We start from the raw sequence: 25098 nt of genomic DNA, 5'->3' as shown, positions 1-25098 counted from the left end.
TTTCAAAGCATTCCTGCATAGGTGTGCAAAAAATACCCTAAACAAACAGTAAAATCTGAAACACAAAAAGATATTCAGGCATTTTGGCAGGGAGCTTAGGTGATGTCAGAAAACAAATCTAAACAGAAATGTTTCTATGGAATTCTTTTTTTTTTTTTTGAGACCTAATTGGAAACAGATTTTAGCTTTGGATTTAAACATTCCCCTGCAGCATCTGCAATGCTATCCCTCCATTATGCATTTTAGTCTCAAGGAGCATGAGTACGAGGTTATGGAGCAGAGGAGGGACAAACTCAGCATCCTCCTGCTCACGTTATTGCTACAGGTTTAGCCAGTGGTCTTGGGAAAGTCATGCAACCTCATTCTCCTGGGGTTTTTACCCAGTAGACTTCAAGGTAAATTACAAAAAAGAGACTCCTATCCACTGAGCTCCAACTTTCTGCCCTCATAAATCCAGCAAGCATTTCTTGCTCCACTGAGACAGAGCTTTGAGAAGAGTGAGGAGCTCAGGGTGGGTTAACATCACGACTGGATGAGCTTGGGCTCTTCTCTAGGTGGACCACGTCGGGGAGGGTATCTCACTGAGCCCAGACATCTCATTTCCTGACTCAGTGTGTTAGAGTGAGTAAGATCCACCAAGAAAAAGGTGAACAGTTTTCCACTGGATCAAGAGTCCCATTTGATGTGAAGCACCCCACAGCCATGTGTTTGTTAAATCCAACCTGAGGAAGGGAGCAGGAGAGCGGCTGGAGGCAGCGTAGGGGACCTGGGCCAGGCTGCAGTGCGATCCTATCGAGTAAAACATAAAATCACAGCCCAAATGCATGTGCAACGTCTGGGAAACAGAGCTATTTGAACAGCTATGGCACTTGGCGCTGAAGATGGCCCTGCAGATCATCCAGAGGATGACAAGTGTTGCTAGAAATCTTGCTACGGATGGATGACCCAGATCTTTCCAGGGTTGGACACAAGACAAAATCGGTACGAACAGGACGGCGGAGGCCGGCAGATGAGTGTTTGCTGTTTGCTTGTTTTCCCGGGAACCAGGAGAGGCCAGTTGACAGCTGAACAGCTCCTCTGCGCGGCAGCTGCCTGGCCAGCACGGATGTGCGGGGGATTTCAAAGTGAAACGCTTAGCTGAATATAGATAAAACTCTATAGGCACCATCTGAAGATGGGACCCATCTGATAGCAAAGCTTTTGAACCGTCAATGGGTTCACGCTGTATAGGCTGGAGAGGGCAATGGTGATCATCCATTTGTTTATACAGTATTTATTTATCGGTGGTATAATAAAATTACCCTTATTTTGTGTTTTATTTTTCAGAAAACAAACTCTCCCCTTTTCCCCCTTATGCCAAAATATAGTCTGGCAGCCCTTCCTTCACCCTCCCTGACAGATCTGTCATCTAAAAACATCCAACAACACTCCAATATTGTGAATTATTTTGCAGGCAAGCCTACCAGGAGAGGACGGCGGAGAAACTGGCAACTCCGAAATCAAAAACCTGACACAAAAACCGGCCTCACTAGCAGCCTCCAAATTGCTGTCTGGGGAGATTATTGATAAAGCAATTAAATAAAGTAGTCTTCGTGCCAGCTGAGACTTCCAGTAATAGCACGCAGAGCTGATAATGGGTGAACCTAAGTACATGCTAAAGACATACAATCCCATCGGTGAGGTGTGACACAGTCCCAGAATGCAGTTATTGTTTTACGCATTTATTTATATATTAACATTTGGAATTAATATTAGTGGCAATTAGTATTTAATACTAATTAATTTAAAATAAAATGTAATATTAATTAATTTAATAACATTAATATAATTTAATATTAATATTTAAAATGAATTAAAAATAATTAATATATTAATATTCCTGTGTGGAGTTAGCCTGCATTCATATCGATGTTCTTTTTTTTTTTAATGCTGACTTTGTCCCCAGAGAAAGCTTACAAATACTGATGAGCACTCCTGAATCTTTCTCTAAAGCCCTCCTTAAATTATTTTCTTAAAAAAACCTAAAAATCCTGCATGCCAACAATAATTAGTCAAGTAATAAGCTGTCATATTCCAGATTTCCTTGGCTTTTTTTTAGTCCTTGGGTCTTGCTTCTCACCTGTTTCCTATTTTACCTAAGAGAAACGACACAAACAGCATCTAATTAACAAACTCAGTCACCTTACCGTTGTGTTAATTGGCTTTTAAAATAAATTGCGGCCCCGCCCCTTCCTCTGAGGCTTTGAGAAGCTCAGGCCCTGCAGCAGGATGGTCCCTTCCCTCGTAGGGATCCTTGTTTGGGAGCTCCCTGGTCCTGGGGTTGTCACAGAGGTCACAAAACCCTCGTATGCAGGTAAAATAGATAATGGAGTTACTCATGGTGAAGGGATTTTTAAAACTGAGCCTCTCCGCAGCACCGCCAGCTTTATGTTAAAAGAGCAGCAGTATGCTGCTCACAACTAAAAGAGTGAATTGAAATGGGGTCTGATCGCCAGGCGTACAAACAACTTTAGGTGTTACGCTTTCACTGACTGGTGTAAAATTGAGGATCTTTGTTCCTGAATCACTTCTGAAATTGATATTTGTCTTTTTTTTTTTTTTTTTGAAAGTGAGCCCTAAAGCTTACATGCCCTCCTTGTTCACTGTGGGTCAAGGTCGTGCTCGTCCCCCTCCTGCCTGTAGGTACTGCTCGTCCCCCTCCTGCCTGTAGGTACTGCTCGTCCCCCTCCTGCCTGTAGGTACTGCTCGTCCCCCTCCTGCCTGTAGGTACTTGCTCGTCCCCCTCCTGCCTGTAGGTACTGCTCGTCCCCCTCCTGCCTGTAGTACTGCTCGTCCCCCTCCTGCCTGTAGTACTGCTCGTCCCCCTCCTGCCTGTAGGTACTGCTCGTCCCCCTCCTGCCTGTAGGTACTTGCTCGTCCCAGCACCCAGGATGGGAATATGAGCCAAAACCGGCCATGCTTGACCATACAGTCCACTTCATGGCATCAGCTTGCGAACTCAAGCACGACGAGAAGTCGTAACCCCTTTTTACCTTCCATTGTGCCCACAGACTGCAAAGCAATATGCTCAGGAGGAAGACTTAATTGCAAAGCCCCCAGAAAAAAGCCTTCATGTTCGCATCACTATTTTCAGCAATAACAGAAGAAATGAAAAGCCAAACCGAGGTGCAGCTCCCTATACATCCCTTCTTTATATTTCACAGACTTGTCCTGTTGAGTTTTGTGTTTGGTTGTCTCATTTACTGGGTCAAATAACACGTTATCCCTTTTGCTGCTGCTGCTTCTGCAGAACCGCAGCAGCTCGGAGAGGCACAGTGGCAGCCGACCCTGGCGCATATTTTAACTAATCTTCACAGCTGTAACTTGTATTTGATCAGAAACCACTGAGACAGTAAAAAAAGAAATCCCTTTGGTGTTATTTTATATGTTTTGTGGTGTTTATTGTGGTTTGTAGTACAAGTGGTACTTTCAAGATCTTTGAGTAAATACTCTTAGCGATGGCACACACTTGTATTTTATGGTGAGTTGTTTGGTAGCAGTAACATCAGGATTACCACCAGCTTTTTGTTAACTTGCTGGATCACAAAAGCCCAATTATTCCACCTCCTGAAGACGGGAAGTTTACGAAGCTTCAACTGTGAGTACTGGAACTGGAAGGAATTCACTTTCCCTGGCCTCAACTGCCAAGGTGGGCACCTCCACCCTGCAAACGAACGCAGCTAACGACACCCCCCCTACATGGGGAGAGAGAGGCCTTCCTACAGCAGGTAGGCATTGCTGGGAAAAGGTTATAATTATGATTTCTTAATCACTCTATCACAGCATCCTCGGGGTGTACAAGCAGCCTCTGCTCCGGCTTTAAACCCAGCTCTGTGGGGACAGGTAACCTTGGCCTGCTCGTGTGCCCCCCCGCCCCGGTCACCCCAAGCCACTCAGCTGCCCACGGGCTCCTGTCACCCATCACCCCTGCTTTGTCCCCGGGCCTTGTCACCCTCATGACACCCAGGGGGTGTGTGTGTCCCTGCTCCACGGGCCTCTTGCCCATTGCCTAGCGACGCCGCCATGAACTGTGGCCTAGGCTGCTATGAACTGCGGCCTAGGCCGCCATGTTAGGACTGGCCTTGCTGCTGAGGCGAGGCAGGAGGGAACTGGCTTCCCCTCACAGACCCTCCTCAGGCCCGGGGGAGCGGGCAGGTCCGGCGGGGGGGGAACCCCCCCCCGCCGGACCTGCCCGCTCCCCCGGGCCCAGGCATCCATTGTGGGCTGCCTGGAAGAAGCTGCCCTCTCTCCCCAGTGAACGCCAGCAGCCTGTGTTTCATGACCCTCCTCATGAAAATCGCAAAAAAAAAAAAAAAAAGCTATCGCGACCCCTCCCCAAAACAGACCGTTTCTTGCGAGTTTAAGTGAGTTAGATCAGCCCAAGGCCTGATGTGATGGAGAGGCACGAGATGTGGCTGGGAGAAGGGGGTAAGACCCCTTTTGCGCAGTGGTGGGCTGCTAGCTTGGTGCTGGTGCCCATAAAAATGGCAGCCTGAGCTGCGTGAATTACCTCAAGCACGTCTGGAAGTAGTTTTCTTGGAGCGATCATACCAGTGAGTGGGTTTTGGTGGTGCTGGCTCTCTTCCCCTGTCCCCCAGAATTAGAAATGAGCCTTAGAAATATCAAGAGTTTAGTATCCTGTTGTTTTTCTTCTAAAAGTTTTCATCTTTCTTGCTTGAACAGGGGTTTTTTTTTCATATGTTGTATTCAAATATTTAATTTGTTTTGAAATTGCAGGGTAGTATCAGTGTTAAGAAGTTGATGATGAGAATATCTATGAAAAAGTCTCTGCTAAGCATATTTTGAGGGCAATGTAATTGTGGTTCTCCATCATTAGTTTTGATTATGAGCGCTCTCTAGAAGCTACAAAGTTCAATTCTTGCATTCATTAAGAGTCTTTTTTTTCCCCATCCTTTTCCAGATTTCCTTTTGACTCCCTTTTCTGTAACCACTTGTATGAGAAATAGCCTAAAAACATTTCAAACATCAGGTATTGTCTTCCACCACGTTTTTTTTTCTGCTGTAAGAATTGTCTTGTCCATTGTCAATACAAACTCTGTCTCCTTGGCTTTGGAGGCTAGCTGCTGTGGCAAAGGCAGGCAGGCTTTTTTCTTTTCAGGCTTGAATTGACTTTTGTGTCCCATTTTAGTAGGCCACAGACTAATCCACATCTCAGTGTGATACAATAACACGAAAGAATTGGCTACAGGCCTTAACTGTGAGTTCTTGTCCTGCTTTAGGTGATTTTTCTCTCTTCTTAGCTGGCAGCCACCTATGTGCTTACCAAGTGTCCTTTCACCGTGGACAATTATTTTCTTTCTTGTCTTGGCAAGGGGATTGCGACCAACATAGTAATAAATATCTGCACCTTAAAATAGTAACTAACTGTCTAGAATGGTGTGTCCATAGGTAACAGGTTGTGTGGGAGGTTATGCAGCATTTATTTGTGTGCTATTACTTTTATTTGAATATTTAAGAAAGATGTTTGCCATATTTCATTTGCTGTTCTGTGTAACAAACTCAGTATATATGTATACCAGGTTGTTCCAAGGTTTAACCATAAGTATTACACTATGTAAAACCTTGCAATTTGCTGACTTGTCATGACCCATGACCATAAACACATACTAACTGAGGAATGTGCCTGCACAAGTGAATGGGAAGGTAACGCTCTAGGTCATTTGCCCCGTGCTTTATTTTTTGTCAAGCTACCATGGAATGGAAAATAAAATGCAAAGCCCAATGGAGTTTTAAAATAAAACGTCACAGAGTTTCAGAGTTTACAGGTTCATTCTTGCCTCTTGATATGTTTTCCTTTTCTGTTTGAAGGAACCAGAGAGCGTTATGGAATCTGCAGAAGAAGAGTTAATTAATTTTAATGTCGGTGGCTGGTATTTCTCAGTTCCCAAAAGTAAAGTCGCTCAGTTTCCTGAATCTCTATTGTGGAAAGAAGCTTCTGTACAAGATCAGTCTGAAAATCTAAGATTATTTATTGACCAAGATGGTTTTGTATTTAGGCACCTTCATTATTACATGCAGACTTCAAAGTTACCTTTTTTCAGCTGTGCTGAATTGAACTTATTGTATGAGCAAGCATTAATTTTGCAGCTGACACCGTTATTACAGGTAAAGTGGGATATTCTGTGTGGCTTTTCTAGAATTCTTTTTTCATTCTTAGATATTATTGTCTGTAGAAGGATGTCAAAGAGTTTGTGTATATAACTTTATCAATGCTTGCGATAGGTATCCAAACAAATAATTGCCACATTCAGCTCATCTGCCTCAGTTGGTGAGTACAGAAAATGTTACGAATTTCATGCTTGACCTTTCTGTAAGAGCTCATTCAACAGTCATTACTTGCTTTTTTTAACTGAAGCTAAAGCAAGCAGAGGCTTTTATCTGCCAGCTGTTGTGCTTGATGGGAATTATACTGACCGATCTTGTTAAATATGAACCTTCTAATCTGAAAAAGGTGGGACTGCCCTTTCTGTTCTTCCCTGAGAAGGTTCAGTCTGCCTGAAAACAAATTCGTCGTAATGGGACACCGCTGAATTTGCTATCATGTGAAATGGGGAAATGACAATTCTTCCTCTCCTCCTATTCTGTAGGAGGATAAACAGAAATGTTAAATGCATGTCTGTAACGAATATTTAATTTGCTATTTAGCTACAAGTATTTTTTATTGTAATTACAGTGTAGTTTTGTATTGTGCCAGTGAAGGCTGAGTCCATACTTCCTGGCTGGATGAAATGTGTATTTTTGTACATTAATATTTGCATTTCCTCTAAGTTTGATCTAAACTCTGAGTTTCTTTTGGTTTCTAATACTCTTTTTGTGGAATTGTCTCAAAAATGCTATGATGCTTGACATTTTTAACCCAAAATGTTAATATTTTGGGTTTAACATGAACATTTTTGGATTTTCTTTTAGGACTGTGTTTAAAGATGTAACATCTCCAAATAGGTTGGGAGAGGAAGACCACCACACCTCAGTAGTCTATTGTATTAACAAACTGTACATGATCACATGTTTAACATGGACCTGTTGTGGTATGGCCAGGAACACATTCCACCAAACTAGAATTCTTGCATTTTAAGCGCTTGTCAGTGTAACCTTATTAATTCATGAAGGTATTTTACGCATGTGCTTTAGAAGTCATAACCGTGGCTCTAAAGTTACTTTATACTTAATATCCTACAACAGTACGTAACCATTTGTTCCAAGTTTAAAATAATTTATCATTCAGTGAAAGATTAGGAAATATAGACTGTTAATCATTCCTATCGCTGAGCCAAACATTGATTTCCCCTTTCTAATCATCGAATTCCTACAGCTTATCATGAAGATGTTATTAAAAAGAGCCCAAAAGGTCTTTCAGGCTTTGTGTTGGGTTCTTGGCTGTTTCTATTGTTGTATACTTTTACGCATGCCAGTGTGCTGTCTTGAATCCCAGAGCTAGAATACAAGGAAGTGCCATTAAAACTCAAATGTTGAAAAATAGTTGGCTTTCTTTGAATACATGAATGGCTCGAATGATATTACAAGTTCTTATAAATACTCTCCACAAGTTCACTCAGGTTACCTTGAGGTACCTATAACTTAGGAATCTAATACATGTTTGTTCTTGTCTGTACACAATATTCCCTGGCATATATTAGTAGATGTCAAGTACAGCATAGAATGCATTAGACTCCTTCCCATGGCTGCTTTTGATTTTTGGATTAACTGTTTGAAGTAGTAAATAGAAAAACTTTACATATCTTAACAGATTTTAGATAATTTGAAGGAAGAGAAATATAATTTACATGTCCAGCCTGCAGATACACCAGTAGCTGAAAGAACGTCTCTGAATTACTGGAGAACACAAAAATGTACCAGCAAGCCATCAGAGATTCCTCCTAACAGTCCAGCATTCACAGGTAAGTGTCCCAAATCGACAAATTCTTTTGCATCCTTAGGAATGCCCATAGACTGTTGTCAGCTGTTGCAAGCCAGGAATGTTTGAGTCTTGCAAAGCTTATTTTGTGTGATATTCTTTTTATTAGTCATCTTTATTTTTAAAATAGGAAACCCCATGCAAACATTTATTCATTTGTGCTGGGCTATAAGACTTCATGCTTTGGTGAACACTAAATGTTGCACGAGATTAATGCAGTTTTATTGGCTTTGCTGTACTAGTCAGATCTCCAAAAGGTATATGTGAGTTCCATTTTTCTTCTGTCTTGATTTTTCTCTGATTTTCTTTGCCTAGGGTTACATGAAAGAGCTCCCCTAGGGCTGGTGGATACACCTTTACTGGATACAGAAGACGAAGTGAATTACTGTTTTTTACCACTAGATTTGGTGGCAAAATATCCTGTACTAGTTAATGACGACAATTTGCTGTGGCTGCTTGAGAATGCAGCGCTGATTGAGTGCGAGTGCAGTGAGTTCCGCTTCATAGGTAACTGCTGTTTTTTTAATTATTCTGACATGTCTAAATCATTTTTTATATTAAACTGTTTCTGTCTATCTTCAGTAATACTTCTGTAAAGATCAGAATCTTTTAATCTTTTGTTTTTGTTTGGTTTGGTTTTGCTGTCTGCCAGTTTTACTGCCCTGTTTATCAGTCAAGAAACAAAGCCTCTACTGGGTGGCTTCCAGAGTACACGTACCTAAATTTAACCACTTATGGCCCTACTTATTTGGGTTTTATTAATCCAGTGGTTTTCTGAAATAAAATGCATTAACGGCATCAGGTACCAGAACTTCTGTTAACAGTCAGTAATTAAGGTAGACAAAGCTTACATGGTGACTCTAAATACCTACTCAATCTTGTATGTTTTCACTAGTAAACTATCATGTTTCATTCATTAAATAATCTTCCAGCTTCAAAAAAAGACAAGTACTTTTCCAAAGTATGGCAGGATCACATACCTCCTCCATCAACACAGTATTTCATCCTCTGTGAACTCAATTAAAATGAGATAGATATGAAATTGCTAGAGTTTTGCTCTGCCGGTCCTCTGATGTTAGCATATGGGAAAACGCGTGTTTAAATACACAGTGGGATGGGACTGTGCCTAGGGGGGAAAAAAGCAGCCAAACAAACAGGAAACCTCTTACATGAATCTCTCAGGATGCTGTGATAAACAAAACTAACCTAGTTCTCTGCTTCCCCTATTGTTTATGCTGCGTCTGGTCTCCTCTAGCGTAAACCTTGTTTTTAGGATTGTGTTTTCAAAGACAAAATGTTCCCTGCTGTCCATTTATCTGCTCTGTATATACTGAAGGAAATTATAAGAACCTATTTTTGCTAGATCTGAGCAGTAGATGGAAGACGTCAACACACACTTCCTGTGTTTTATTTTTATCTTCAAGTTAATTTTCTTCGCTCAGAGAAGATGTTGTTGCCTGATGACTTCTCCAACATAGATGCCTTGGAGGAGGAAGTTTTAATTCTGGGAATTCCTGAGCTTATAGATGCTGTGAAGATCTATAGAGGTAATACAATGTACCTAGCTATGTATTTTCTTCCTTATATGCGTTGGTTTTAATGTTATCTTGTGAAATTGGGTGTTTGAAATGGAAATTACATTAATATGATCAACACTGATGTGAGTTAGCAACTCATTTCCATAAATGTTGAAAATAGTGGAAAATAGGGTGGTGATTAACCGCTGACCTTCTTGGGTGCAGTCTCAAATTCCTTTCCTTGCAGGCGGCTGCTCCGCGGGGATCCGGGGACGGCGGGGGGCGGCGGCGGCAGCAGGGGGGTCCCCGCCGCGGTCCCCGCTCTACGCCATGGCACTGGGGCTGCTGGCCAACTACCCGGATTCGGCCCTGGGACAGCTCTGCGTGGGCAGCGACCTGGGCAGGAGCCGCCTGCACCTCTCCGGCGACGGCATCCTATTCCAGCACGCCAGGTACGCACCCTGCCATCATATAGGCAATATCAACATAACTTAAGGTTCTTTCAGAAGGCTGTCTAATGGGTTTTGTAGTTGAAAAGGAGTCCTGTTCTCAGCAGCTTGTCTTTTAGAATTTGTACTCATTTTCAGCTAAACTTGCAGGTGACTAATTATGGGAGTTGGAATTCTTCTATTCTATTGTGGCTGGTAAGCCTAAAATGCCAAAGTAGTATATGTAAATTCTTTAATGATCCCATGTTCTTAAAATGTGAGATTTACCATTCGTTCAGAAAGCTTTGTATGGCATTTTCAAAAGCATCTTAATGCCTATGGGTACAGGCTTTTCTGAAGTCACACAAAAGTCGTACTGCTATGTCGAGGCCAAGAAAGAACGTAGACTTCTGAATGCTGTGTTTGAACTCGGTCCTTTCAGACATACTTCTCCATATTGTTAGCATTATTGCTCAGACTTACCATACCAGTGTACTGGTTTAATAAAAATCCCTATTTTATAGGAAAATGGCTCCTTAGTGAATCATTAGCGCCTCTTTCCTGAAATAGGTGAAAATATAAATGTAGAGGTCAGACATGTTTGCTGTGACAGAGAGAAATTTTTTTACATGCACTAGGAGAGTCATAAAGCTAGCCATTAAATACACATTTTAATACTCTCTATTAAAAAAGTGTGTCCCATTCTTTCACCTGCTTGTTGTGATTTGAATTAAGAAAACCAAAAGAAATCACAATGAATCCAGTTGGTTGTGATTCAAGCCTGCCATGCAATGAGATGCTCCGCTGTGCATATTTCCATCAACCACAGATTGAAAAACTTCCTGCACCTTTTAACCAACTTTTAAATCTAGCGCAAACACATATAACCAGTCTGTAAAGGGTGACAGAAAGACAACAGGAAGGTCAAACGTACAGTCAGCTTGTCTCTGCCCCTAGCATCTTGTCTGCACTTGCTGTTGGCACTAGTGAATGATCCAGTGTAGGAGAAATACCATATTAAAAGCTTTATTCAAAACTATTGCAAATCATTATTTGATGGCTTTATTTGTCGCAATAGCTTTATTTGTCGATGTTGGATTGTTCTCCATACAAAAATGATGTGGAAAGTTATGAGGAAAGCTCAGTAGGCGCAAAAAACATTTGCAGGAGAATTCATGTTTCCTGACTTGTACTCATTAAAAATAAGCAGTAAAAATATAAAGCAAGGATAAAAAGTTTAGTGATTTCCTCTCCTTTTGGGTAGGAACTGGCTGGGAACTTGCCGACTTCCTCTCACTGAAAATATTTCTGAAATCAAAGAGCTCTGTGCTTATTTGGACAAAAGGGACACCACATACGAGCCAATGAAAGATGCTTTAAAATGCTATCTGAAACAACAGATGCCAGCAGAGAGCGGAGATCATAGTAAGTCAAGATTTCTCAAGAACTCTTTCATTTTAAAGTGGCATGAGCAGTGTTGCCTGAATACAATTAATCAGTCGATGATCTACATCTACTTTTGAGGTATTGTTACAGTACAAAAATAACCTGAAGGTCTCACTGACTGACAGTGTGCGTTTTCCAAAGATCTACTGTTACCCCGTTGCTTTATTAACTGGCTGTTGCTGATCCGTGAACACTAGAGTAGTAACGTGAGGTTCTAGGTGAAATATAGAGCAAGTCTACACTGGATTTAGGTAGTACTATTCATGTTTTTGGATAATTTTATTTGCTAAACTTGCTAGTCTTATTAATCACCAAACTAATTTGCTGAATCCGGTTCCTTCAAGCTTAGATTGTCCAGGTTACTTTCATCGGAACATGTTCTGCCCTAGGAATACAAGGTTTCTTTTGCTCCTGTTTTTCTGATGCGGGACTGTTCTTACAGCTCTTGCTATTAAACTAAGGAATCTATTTCTAACTTCCAGCCTAAGTGCATTCGCAGCCACGTTTAGCTCTTGCTAAAACTGACCTCTAACTTAAATGCTGTTTCTGCTTTGGTTTATCCCCTCTTCTCCTCTAATGCATTTATAGAAAAAATCATGATATTTTCTATCAGCCCTTATTGTGGCTTCTTAACAAGAGTTAATATGATTCCCTGATTAACCTAGGGATTTTTCTTTTCACCTATCCCAGTTTCCCCATATTCATAGAATTTAGGCCAGAAGAGATCTCTGGAGGTCATTTAGTCCAACTCTCTGCTCAGAGCAGGGTCAAGTAGGTTGGGTTGCTCAGGACCTTGCCAGGAAAAGCTTTGAGTATCTCCAAGGATGGAGATCCTGCAGCCTTTCTGGACTCCTGTTCCAATAGTTGACTACTCTTGTGCTAATAAAGTCATACGTGTGATTTCCTATGTTCCAACTTTTTTCCATCGCCTGTTGGCCTAGCACTTTGTACCTCCAAGAAGAATATGGCTCTGTCTTCCCTACACCCTCCATTAGCTGCAGACAACAGGATCCTCCTCTAACCTATTCTTCCTAAGGCTGAACACAGCCAGTTCTTTCCACCTTTTCTGTTATACCACGTGCTCCAGGAAAGAGAAATTTAATCACACTCGTTTCAAGTGGATTACCTTGTACACTCCCCAATATTTTAGACTATGCTACCACTAATTCTGCCGGAGTTAGCTTCCTCAGTACACCCTACAGTCTCATTGGCAGTTCCCTGTTCCATTGGTGGCAAACAGTCGCTTTGTGATCAATGCGTGCAGACGTCCCTCTGCCCCATCCAAGCACAAGCTTCCTGGTGCAAACTGCAGCTTGTAGGATCCTAAATGTACCTCCTGTTGTTTATTTGCAAGTCTGGCTGCTTATTTTGTAGTAGTGACCTTACTTCCAGTTTCCTCCACCCTCAAGGTCCTCTGAGTCTTTCCATAGGGGATGATTATCCTTCCCATTTTAAGCCATCAGCGTATTTCACCAGAATAAGGTGAAGGGGCTGATGTTCAAAGTATTCTTCCCTGCCCATGCAAAAAGTGTGCATGAAGAAAGGAGTGAATCTTCTCAATTCTTAGATGGAATTATAACCCTTGAGAAAGAGGGTTTGATCTTAAATTGAAACTGCAGTTAATGAATTCTGTGTCATTATTGTGTAGCCTATTGGATAACACATGCTAGAAAAAGTAACTCTGACTCGAATGTCTTAGCAGTAAATGACACTTCAGTTGTACATATGTTACGGAAGACGGATAGTCCCATTATAGTAGCTACATCAGACAAGCATATGCCAGTTTGTTCATTGTTTAGAGACAGTAGAATCTATTTATATCATTACCCATAGCCCTATAAATAATTTCTCTACGAGCGTGACTCGCCTATATCTTCTGTAAAGGCCTGGGCTATTGTAAGAAAAACAATTCTCCAATCTGGAGCCCTTAAAGTTAGTTGCTTGGGTTTTTTCAAACCATTTCTTTTGAACGCAAACGTATTTTGATCTTCCTCAAACAGTGTCCCAGAACTTACTGACTATAAATAATAATGTGAACTACACTAGGAAAGTTTCTGTCGAAATCTTTAGTAGATCTTTGTTGCCACGCTGAGGTAAGATGTGGGCTGAACCCAGACTAAAATATATCCAAAGCTGTTATGTTATAGCTGCTCTCTGGGCATAAGAGCTCTTTGAGGCTTGCACCTGCCCTGATACTGTCATCTTCAAAGGAAATAATGAAGTGGGGCTCCTTGCGAAGGCGGGAAATGATGCGGTAGCTCTCTTCCAGGTTGCCCTGGAATTCCACTAACTTTACACTTGCTGACAAGCTGAGTCTTCACTTTCAAAGACCTTTCAGATTTTCCCCTTATTTCCAGTACTTTGGAAATAAATTATTTCTTTCTGTGGCAATGGAACAGTATACTTGGATTCACCTACCTTAGGTGACATAAATCAGCAAACGTGACTGTGCTACTGCGTATAGCCTTCTTCCTGTTATTTGAAATCTATTGAGGAGAAGTGGTTTGGCTGCAGCACGGATGGACCAAGTTGCTCACTACTCTGACGTTACGTCCTGACTTGCCTTGTGCTTGCAGTTGCGTAGGACTGCTAAACAAAACACGAGAGTTCCAGCTCTGTGTGCATAGCGTACGCTCTCTTAGTTCACTATTTCAACGAATTATTGTTTGCAATATTTTGATGTAAAATCCCATATCATATTAACTTGGGATCTATAACAAAATAATTACTGCTTGCAGTTATTTTAGTTGTCGCCTTTCCATTTGTTACTCCATCTCTAGACGCAGACTGGACAGCAGAAGTATCCGTATGCTCACTCCATCAGATTGTGAAAGTTTATGTAGGAAGTAACTGGTATGAAACTTACTTACAGACTTTATTGAAGGTATGGTAATTAATTGTCTTTGGATTGCCTTCACATGAACCTTCCTAGACAGAATTTATAATTCTACAGTCTAGAATCTGTATTTCTAGTAATAAGGATTATTAGAATGGTTTTGACCTGAAAACTTAGAATTATCACAACTTCACATGTAGGCTGGGCATTTTATACTAAGGGAAGTATGTTCAAGAACCTGACGGAAATAAATCTTAGACTTCCGAAGAAAGTACTGTCTGGGCTAATAATATAAGTAGTTTAGCTAATAATATAAGTAGTCTTGATGGAACTGGTTTAATTCTTTCACTGAGAAAGGAAAAAATCCTGTTTGGATTTCTTCCTCTCTCTAACTAACGCCAGAAATCTGGTCTTAATGTATTTTTATTTCTGCAGTACCCAGAGCTGTTGTCAAATGATAAGAAAGTCTGTTGGATCACATATGGTCAAAGTCTTCTAATCCATGGAGATGGGCAAATGTTTCGACATGTTCTCAACTTTCTAAGACTTGGGAAATTGTTTTTGCCAGCTGAATTTAAGTAAGCAGAGTGAATTCATGTGCTTCTTTTATATTATTAGGTGGTTGTAGGGGAAGTAAGCATGGGGGGTTGTCTTCTGATTTTTGTAGAAATATTATTCAAAAGAATTAAGACTTTTCTTTTTAGTCCTGAAGTAAACTATTCTATCTAAACATAAATTATTGGGATTTAGAGATTGTGAGATATGTTTTTGTTTCAGTGTGTATGCCTTTATTTTAATGATTGATATGCCAGACACTTGTACTGCAGGGTATATCGCAGATCGGTGCATTGTGTGCACACTTTAGCAAAAAGGAAAATGTTTTTATTGATGAGATCATTGCATCCCTCTTCAGATTTTTGTCTTTTTATACGGCAGGGTCAGCAAAGTCTGGTTAGCCCAGCTGAAAAATACTCCATCTGCCCCCTCTACTGGTATCTCTGTTCTAATGCTGAAAAATACATCTTCCAAAACTGCGGTAGTATAGGAATGGAGGAACACGGGATGCTTAAAGAGGAGAGGACACTCTCCCTCCGTACGCATATCAATCTATTAGGTCTCTAAATTTTATCAATCATCAGAAATTTGAGATGGCGTAAAACACCAGTCTCCTAAGGATATTCCTTCAACGTGTTCCGCTTGCCGAGATTGCTCAGAGCTGACCCTTTGGTGCCATGGCTTCTTGTAGCAGTTTCCCTGCTTCTGCCACCGCTACACGCTACGATTTTTTGCATTCAGCAACGAAGCTCTGCCTGGCATCAGAAGATCTTTTGGTCTCTTCAGTCCTCGCAGCCCTTGTTTGTTGGATCGTTTCTAGTGGGCAGAATATCTACTACAGATCCCCAGCTGATGTGGTTGTTTTTAGCACGCTTAGCTGTTTCCAAGAGGAGTATGTATTTTCATTCTTTTCCGCAAAGTCAATAGAAATGTTACACCGGTGGCTTCTTTGATATAATAACCACTGGTTGCTTTCATGTCTGTCATCAAAAGCATAGGAAGCCAGGTGTCAGACCCTACAGGTTTTTTTTATATATATATATATACACACACACACAAGCAAACTGAGTATGTCTGGGAATGTTTCTGGTCACTGAGGCCAGCTGCCTTTCTGCTAGTGATCTGCTTTAACCTCCCGGTGACGGTGGCTTCACTTCTCTGCTAGTAATAGCTTACTAGCAGAGCTAATCGTGTTCTAGGGCTAAGAATATTTCTGGGAATGGTGGACTAGTAGCCCATCGAACCCATGAACCCTCTTTATGGGATTCCCTATGGAAAATTCCATGATGAATTTTCCACATGAGAAAAGGGTCATGAGTGTCACAGAGCAGAGTAGGATTCCTGCTTCTCAATATCAGGTTTTATCATCAATACCTGTGGTTAATTAAAGAAAAAAAAAAAGAGGGGACAGAGGTTTTCACTTAACTAGTAGAAGGGCAATAGCTGGAAAAAGTAGTGAAAACAGTGAGTTTCACAAAGATTCAGAGCGGTGCTGCTGAACGCCTCTGGTTTAGGAGCTCATTTATTTTGGCTGCACCTTTTCAAAAATGTGTCGTCCAATTTGGGATTCCTGACATAAAATTCAGACTCCGTGGAAGTCAATAGTAGTCAATGGGAAGATTTCTATTTATGTCAAGAAAACCAGATTTTTTTTTTCTCATTGTTTGGATGCCAGATATGAAACAGGAAAAAAAAAAGTAAATTGGTTTGGGTACTTTTCAGTATGTAAAATGATAGGCTATTTGTCCGTCTGTTAAAAGGAAAATCACTCATGTGAATGCGTCTTTCACTTTGTGTAGTGACTGCCTGAGCTTGCAAAATTAATATATATTTGGAAAAGATAATGTGTTAAGATTGCTTCATAGTGATTTTACAGCTCAGTTTATTTACAACTTACAGGGAATGGCCTCTCTTTTGTCAAGAAGCAGAGGAGTACCAGATCCCTTCTCTTTTAGAGGCACTTTATCACTCTGATGCATACAGGTAGACAAAAAATCTCTTCTTTCTTTTTTTTGTTTTCTGTCGTATAATGTCCTTTCAGCTGACCTAGCAGTGTTTGTCCTTTGAAAGGAGCACAATTTTCTCATTTCCTTCTGAAACACAGCTGCTGGAGGATGAGCAATTCCACTATCTTTTGAGCCACGCTTTTTCCCACCAGTTATTTGGGTACTGGAACAGTAACAGAGTAGTCCTCAGTCAGCTCTCCAGTAACCAAGAAAAAGGCAACTGACGTACCCCTGCTAAGTCCAGGTATTGAGAATATTGCAATGCATGCTGAAAACCATTGTCCAGAGACACCAGACTGAGCAGAAACGTTCTGATTTATTAGCTTTGGCTCAGCCCTGGCTTTGCCAAGCCCCAGCTGGTTTCTGCAGACCCACTGGAGGATTCGCCAGCACTGCAGAGTGTAGAATGGCGTATCTTTGATGCAGCATCACAGAAAAGGATTGAGACCGGCTGGAATTTAAATCTTGATAAATTAATGTTGAAAATAAGCCATAATTTTTTAGTATATGAATTCACCGTTGAACATTTTCTCAGAGACTTATTTTTCCATTGCTGACAACTTTAAAAATAAGATTGGATGCTTTTCTAAAAGATGTTTTGCTATTAAAACAGCAATTGGCATCCAGTGTTACTGGATACCAGGCTTCATAATCGCAGTGGTCTTCTCTGGTCCTATAAAATCTGTGAACCTGCAAACCCTAGTGTTTTCTTTTCTACCGTGCTCATTAGAGGGATGGGCAAAATGTTAAAATGTAGGCCTTTTGAAAAGTCCACAGAACGGAGATATTTCAACTCCTGACTGCAGAGTACTTTAGAAGATCACCTAGCATGGCCCTTCTCTTCAGTATTTTTTAAGAGAGCTCTAGAAGTTAGTGGATTCTTACTTAGGCTGCTCACAGGCCATTTAGGCATTTTAAAGTCAAAATATATCCATTAAAATCTTCCCAGAAGACCGTGAGTCACCGCAGCAGGTTCTGAAATACCAATGCTGTGGGCTGTTTGCATCAGGATTTCCAACTTCATTTTACTGCTGTGAGCAGCAGTAGAACACGCTGGTGGCAGCTACCAGTATCCCACCAGTGGTGACAGCAGTTCCTAGATTTTATTGTGGATCTCTATGAAGAAGAAATCCTAAATGTCACTCCCCGACTTCCCCGTGCCAGTGTCGGAGCCTAACCTCACGTTCCTGTGCCCGTAGAGCAAGAGGAGGATGTCAGAGGAACTCTGAAGCACTCTACACATGAATGACAAAATTTTACGTTCCCTAGGAGGTTTTAGCTAAGGACTGGTGCTACTCTAACATAGACTCCTCCACTGCTCTTTGGTGCTTTCCCATCAGGGAAGGTGCCAGCGTCTCCATCATGTACACCAAAGGCCTCTAACAAAGTAAAACAATTGGGGATTAGTTCCTAGAGTTCTCTTCTAGATCATCAGTCAGCTCCATAGGCAATCTTAGCAAATGTCAATCTATAGGAGACAGAGAGCGGCAGCTACTCTGTGCTTCCAGAGTTGTTTCACCTCTTCAGAAACTGCTGTGCAGCTCAGGCAGTCACTGTCAGGAGCTGAGTTTCTTAAGCGGACTCAAAATTCAATTTTGAAACCATGAATGCAGATGGTTGACCTGAATCTGACTGGCTTGCTCCCCAAAGTGTCTAGAAACCTCCTCAAAAAAAAAATGAGAGGAAAAAAAACCCCTCCAAATAGGATGCCAAGTGGACATGGCTTGGGTTGATCAGCAAGGTTTATATAAATCCATTGGTTGAGGTTTTGTGGATGCTGGAACAGAGACAAGAAATCATTTTTGTCTCCTGTGTATCTGCAGCATCACATTTCAGAAATTCTCATCGCAGGTGCGTGATAAAAACTCCTGGTCTTTTGCTACCCTCATATTGTGTGCTAGTGAAAATTGTGAACTCCTTCCATTCCCCAGTAGTTTAAAAGTAACTCATAATGATAATAAATGTGATATACACAGATCCGATGGTGACTGGAAGTGCTGGCAGCTCCTTTTACAGGTTGACTGGGTGTTGCCCCTGGAAAAAGTTCTATAATAATTGTAAATATTGATTTTCTAGATTATGGATCCAAAACAATGAATTGTGCAATGAAGTTTCTTTTCCGTGTAGAAGATTAAGTATTGTGTCTTGGAATGAAGAGAATGAGTTCAGCAAAAACGCAAGAGAAGTAAGATTTGGTTTTCAGAATATGTTGCCATAAAGCACTTCTGAACTAGAAAAGTGCCAAATTTAAATTCTCGGGTACCATTTTGCTTTTTTTCCTCTCCAAAATCAGCTACAAAATGAGTCTTGGAAATCTCTCTCTCTAAAAAAAAGAACACCTTCATTTTAAAAAGCCAGGCTTTGAGCATCAAGAGAGAACAGAGAACAGCAATAGACATTCTGTTTGCCTATCACAAAACCATGAGAGAGCTCCTCCTACAAAGAGAGAATTTCAGTGGAGATCCACACTTAATTCCACAGTAGAGTTCAAGGCAGGGTGCTTTAGCACTGCCTGAGTGCTGGGCTCTTATTTCTGTTTTTATCCAATGACTGTATGCTGTAAAGTCAGACAGTCTGAAGCACAAGGTCAAGGTCTTCTGGTCTGTGTTAGCTTGGTCTAAACCCCACAAGCCTACACTCTTTTAGACTCTGCTCTTGGTCTTGTGATTCGCATTCCTGGTTACTTAGGGACTCCCCATCCCCGAGGGTGGGAAGTGGTTTTGTGCAGATTTCAGTGTGGCTTGGAAACTGGGGCACTTTGCTGGTCACAGGACATGCGGGTTCCGACCCCTCGGGGCAAGGAGGACCTAGAAGCCAGATCTCCTGGTTCCTAGGTGGTAAAGATGGGAGCAGCAAGCTTAAGCGGTGCGCTCAGGCAAGAGAGCGTCCTGCAGAAACTTTCTAGTCTTTGAAGTCAGTGGAAGGAGGGAAAAGTTCTTCCTGCTCAAGTCTTTGAATGCTTTTAGTCCCTGGTTGGACACCAGCAGCTGAAAGTTGCCTTCAGTCTACTAGAGAAAGGCGAAATGAAGGTGCTGCCTCTGTAGCGTTTACACACTGATATCGAACTGCTCCACCCTGTAGCTTAACACTGGTGTTCGTGTGGCAGAGTGGCTGCACAGCTTGCTTTAACTTGCCAAACGATCTTTCTTGTACAGAATGGGCTGCTGTCAGTTCAGATGATACCCAAAGTTATCTTAGTTTTAGCGGTGGCAGGGCTGTTGAGGTGCTGCTTGTGTGCCTTGACCCCTCCGGTGTCCGACTTCAGGTTCAGCAAAATTCAGTGATAGGAACTGGGGTGATTCGGGACAGCATAACATCAGCGCGGAATTATCGGGGCTGAGTCTGGAGAGCCTTAAGGCACTGCATCCAGCATGGAAGTGAGAATGCATTTTCCAGGATTAAGAACTCAGTCCTTAAATGCTTGCATTATAATGAGTAAACTACCTCAGTTATTAGGAAAGGCAAAACTTACACTTCCTTCCGTATCCATTGGAAATAACAACATTTCCCTGTATTTTTAGGTGTACTCATGTTCAGCTGTGGATTCCAGTAAATGCTCTATTAATACGTGGAGTAATATAAAAGATCTGAAGGGAAAGCAAGAGACCAGTGGGGCAAAGTATTCCAAAATTATTTCATGGGCTAAAGGGACAAAGCGGAGGAATACACTTCAAAGATACGACGAATCCTCAGCCAGCCTGGTAAACTCCAGCTATTACAAACGCTTGGTAAGCCCTCCAAGGAAGAGAGGAATGAGAAGCACTTTAACAAAGAAAGTAGAAACTAAAGACTCGGCAAGTCACCTCCAGAAACTAATTTCTCTGGTAAAGGAATGGGACACGGTGAGCTCCAAGAGGTGCGATGTTCAGCACGTGAGAAAGCCTGACGGTTGTATCGCAGAGAGTGTATCATCAGCGCAGCGCAACACTCCTGAAAAGGACAGAGGTGTCAAAGCTCCTATCGCCTCTGCTCCCGGGAAAATAAGCTTTACAATTCAAGGAAACAATCACATTACCCAATACGAAGTCGGGGCTGAAGGAAAGCAGCCGGAGCAATACGTGTTCACGCAGAGTTTGCCAGTTACTCCAAGTGCTGGAACGTGTCAGTTCAGCACCATAAAAACAACTCCTGTGCTAGGAAATGATGCAGAGAATATAAACCAGGGGCAAGCAGAAGGTAAACGACTGCTTTGTGACTGTTGTTTTCAAAAGCGATGCGAGTAATTAACGGAATGACTTACTTATATAAGATACTTCGATCATGCTGATGAATTTCAGAGTGACAGTCTCAACCTTTTCTTGTTCTCCTGCTCGTAGAAAGTGTTTCCAGTAAAGGAAGAGACAAGACGTTGCGAATGAAACTCATCCCTCTAAAAGACGATGAGCTGATTGCCAGCTGCTAAGCAAGGGCTGGATTTTATTGCTTGTCTATGCAGAGTTTAATACTAGAAGTGTGTTTGCCAGAAAGGTGGAGCAGTTTTTGGATCCAGTGGTGTTAATGAATTGTTCTTTAATTGGCTCCTTGTTGCTCTGCCTTTTGAGCTGTGCAAGGAACAGTGAAGCTGGTTTGATGTGCTTAAGCTATGCAGTTAGTTACAGAAATCTGTAATTTAGGATAAAGATGGAAAGATTTTTATGCTAAACCCAGAAGTTTCCACAGGCACGTGTAGGAGCTAAAAAGATTTGCCTGATTAGCCAGGGTACTAAATGCAAACTCAAGAAAGCTCAGTGGAAAGTCTCAGTCCACGACTGCTTCTGACGCCCTGAGAAGGCTCTGATTTACCCTGCGCCGCTTCCACCGGGGGTAACGCGGCAGGCTTTCACAGAGTCGTCGGCAAAGCAAAATGTATTCATAATGATTGTGGGTGGTTTTGTTACTATAGCAGTGCAAGCCGGGTTATTATTTTCCTAGGAAAAAAACCCCTCTTTCATGGGATATCCATGAAAGAATCCTGGACTGAATTGTGCTTGGGTTCCGTTAAGCAGTACGGAATGGTTACTCTGTCTGAATTTTCCAGGTGAAAGCGGGGAAGTAGAGAAGGCCTATAACGTTATACCTATGATTGCAAATTATTTGGTGTAAAGGTTGTCATTTACTGTCTAGTGGTGTTTCACCTTTCCTGGCAAAACATCACGACAGAATAAAGATAGAACGAGGCGTTAACTTTGAAGAGAAGATGACAATATTGTGTTCGTACTTAAAAATGGACAAATGCATTTATCCCGTTACTACTGATAGAGGCTTCGCTGTAAAATTCAAACTGTATTCCTTCACAGAAACAAGGGACAGCAAACAAACTGACGTCGTTCTGGCCAACCACAGAAATGTAGGATTGATTCTTAAAGTCGAACATCCGCCAGTTTTAGGCAGTGATGGCTTTTGTGCGAGCCATGAAGAGAGTGTCGTTTACAGCGCTCTGCTGGATGGCAGCCAGCTGGATACTCCGAAGGCTCGAGCGCTATCCAAAGGTAAGGAACTGTAAATAGCTCTAGGATCTTGCCGCCAAGTTCTTAGTATGAAAACCATTCTCTGTCACGGTTTGTTGTCGGTTCTGACTCTGAGTAGCTAAGGTTATGGCAGCCGAACCGCTGCTTACATTTAATTCTTCAGAACAGCTGGACAGCAGCTGCCTAACCTAGCAGGTGCCTCGAATATTTACCAGTGAAGCTCTTTAATGCATCAGGAATGATGCAATCTATATTCGGTTTTTATTCAGGCAAACTCTTACATCGAGCTGAGAGTTGAACGCCGCCTGTTAGGACTCAGTTGCAGTAAAACCTTGGACAGGAAAGGCATTCAAGAGGCCAAAGGCTGCGTAACTGAAATGGCAAATGCTGAAACCACAGACTTTTATTTTTTCCCTAATGCGTTTGTGTTCTTTCAACTGTTCCCTGTAGATATCGTTTTTCTTACCTTTGCTCTCTCGCATGAGGAGATGTTCTACGCCAGGAAGTGCCACTTTTTCCTGACCGATGTCATCGTGGACTCAGTAAGGCAGAAGGATCCCAAAGAAATCACAGCCAAAGTCGGGACCCTTGTGAACAGGCTTTGGGTAGGTACAGGTTGCTAACAGCCCGGAAGAGCTGGGCTTGCTCAGCTTCCCCAGGCTGTCGGTGCGGTGGCAGGAGTTACAAACTGGGCTCTTCACCTTCGGCACCGACCGCCCGGCTGTTCCGGGAGCCAGAGTTGTCGCTGCGCTGAGCCGGGGCGGGACGGCTTCAGTCGGGCGATCCCGCAGGCCAGAAAGGGAGCGTGGGGCCGCTCGGCACGAGGTGCTGGGTGCAGTAGCAGGGTGCCGGGAGTCTTTCCAGGCCCCTTTTTTAGAAGCAAGGGTAACCCTCCGAAGCAGAGGACAGGAGAGCCAGCCTCGGGCAGTCTAGCAACTACGGCACCCTGGGGGTGGTTGAAGAGGTTTGGCTTCAGGTCGCTCCTCCAGCAGTGAAGAAATAAATAGGAGCGTGTCCTGCCCCCAGCATCACGGCAGCCTCCCACCGCCTGGGCGCTGCGGTGAGCTTTGCGGTGGGGTTGGGGCAGAAATAAAGGTCAGGAACTTCTAGTTTTGGGTTTTTGTTTTTTTTCAATTTGTGTTGGAAGTAACTGATCCGAGCCCGCAGCCCCTCCCCAGCAGAAGTGTTTTTCTTCTCCCCTGGGAGAGGGGGAGAAAAGGGTACGGAGAGGGACTTGGGAGAGCTTGCCCTCCAGTTTTCCTCTGCTAGCGTGCATGTGGGACTGCTTCCAGCCCTTGAGGGATGGCTGCTACCTCACACCAATCCTTTTTAATCTAATAATTAATCCTGGCCAAGGCCAGACTGGGAATTTCTCCCTCCAACTGGTAATTTCTCTGCCGCGGGGAGTGTTGCTCGCTGGGCACTCCTGAGCGCACCTGCCTGCTGATATGACCATGTCGTGTTCTGTATTTTAGACCCAGCAGATCACACCCAGGGAGTTTGTGGCTGATTTACTGAACACACGGTATTTTAAAGGGGACAGAAATGTTCACGAAGAGCTACTTCAGTGGGTGGAAGTAAGTAGCGGTTGCCACCAGGTGATGCTGTACGGCTGAGCCTTTTTTCTTCTGAAGGCTGTTGGCTTGCTGCTTAAACTAGTTCGTTGTTCCTAGTTTTGTTTGCAGTGCGAGTTAAGGGGCGGGGGCATTTTACAGCACAGATTGACTGATGTCATGTAGAGTCTTAGTAGAAGTTTAAAATTCTGTTGCTTATTTAGAAGATTGCCCACAAAAAGTGGGCGGAAGACTTCTAGGGTTGTTAAGAAATGGGAAGAGTCGGTGACGCTGCTGGTGTGCCGTCAGCGGGTGATTTAACGGTGGCCTCGATTTTTCTGCTTTTTCAGTTTACCCTGCCGTTTGCATGGAAGTACAGCCGCTGCCTCGACTTACTGATCCAGAGAGGCCTCGCTAGATCGGTCTCGTACTTCTCCTTGGAAATGTAAGTTCACAGAACGTTAATAAAAATTTGACACAGCTACTTTTTGAAATGCTTTTATCTTCTTGTGGCAGGGGAGGGGAGGGTACAGGCCTCATCTGCCTGTGTAAGACAAAGCCTTTTTGCTCAGCCTTCTTTTAACTATGAACAGTGACTTTGCTTAGTCAGGAATCTGTGGGAGCAGCCGCAGCCTTATTTCTTACATCTTTATTAGTGACACGTGGGGTTTATTTAACAGAAGACGCTGCTTTCACAAGACAGGAGGGCAGCTCTGGCCCCCAGGCACCCGTACAGCTGCTGTCCCTCTCTGCCTGCCTGGATGGTCGTGCTGGTTTTCCACCCGTGACCCAGCGTTGGTCTCACTCCTGACCGGGGCAGCAGATAACCTCGGATGAGTCCTTGGGGAGAAAATTAGAAAATGCTGGGCCAGCAGCTGGGCCAAAGCTCATTCCTTCCCTGGGGCCTTACTTAGCCAAAATGAACAAAAGAATCCCCCCTTTCTGCTAACATCTTTGTTAATATTATTTGCCCAATGAAATCGGAATAATCATCAGAGGTCTAGAGCAGTTACTTCATGTTTTATTTTAAGCACGTTGTGCAGACATGGCACTTGGCTATTCCTGTTTTAAAACCTCTGCAGCTCTGGGGAGGAGAGCTAATCTTCTCGTCATGTGCATGACAGCGAGGCACCATCAGTTCCACCCTCTCTAATGACCTGATTTAAAAAAAAAAACATTCTTTCAATCATGTCCCACCAGTATTCTGAGAGGGCACTTAGATGTCCCAGGCACAACTGCTCTTCTCAGTGTGCACCCCTTTCCTCTTCTGCAGCCCAGGTTCCCATGCTGAAATCAAGATACAAGGCAAACAAGAGTCATATAAAGAAAATAACC

General features: G+C 42.6%; 1 protein-coding gene across 1 annotated transcript; it reads left to right on the top strand.

Annotated features, from left to right (window-relative positions):
- The first annotated feature begins 936 nt into the window (after positions 1–936).
- On the top strand, positions 937–24241 carry KCTD19 (potassium channel tetramerization domain containing 19). Its single transcript, XM_050904282.1, has 16 exons — positions 937–981; positions 5869–6165; positions 7808–7958; positions 8291–8482; positions 9400–9522; positions 9740–9944; positions 11185–11345; positions 14147–14250; positions 14638–14780; positions 16657–16740; positions 18840–18948; positions 20285–20939; positions 22040–22231; positions 22661–22815; positions 23686–23787; positions 24114–24241. Exons 1-16 carry the CDS (start codon positions 937–939, stop codon positions 24210–24212), a joined length of 2817 nt encoding a protein of 938 aa, XP_050760239.1. The 3' UTR covers positions 24213–24241.
- Positions 24242–25098: the final 857 nt, after the last annotated feature.

This window comes from Gymnogyps californianus, chromosome 12, assembly GCF_018139145.2.
Source record: "Gymnogyps californianus isolate 813 chromosome 12, ASM1813914v2, whole genome shotgun sequence".
NCBI classification, from domain to species: Eukaryota; Metazoa; Chordata; class Aves; order Accipitriformes; family Cathartidae; genus Gymnogyps; species Gymnogyps californianus.
This window is presented reverse-complemented; position numbering and strand designations above follow the sequence as displayed.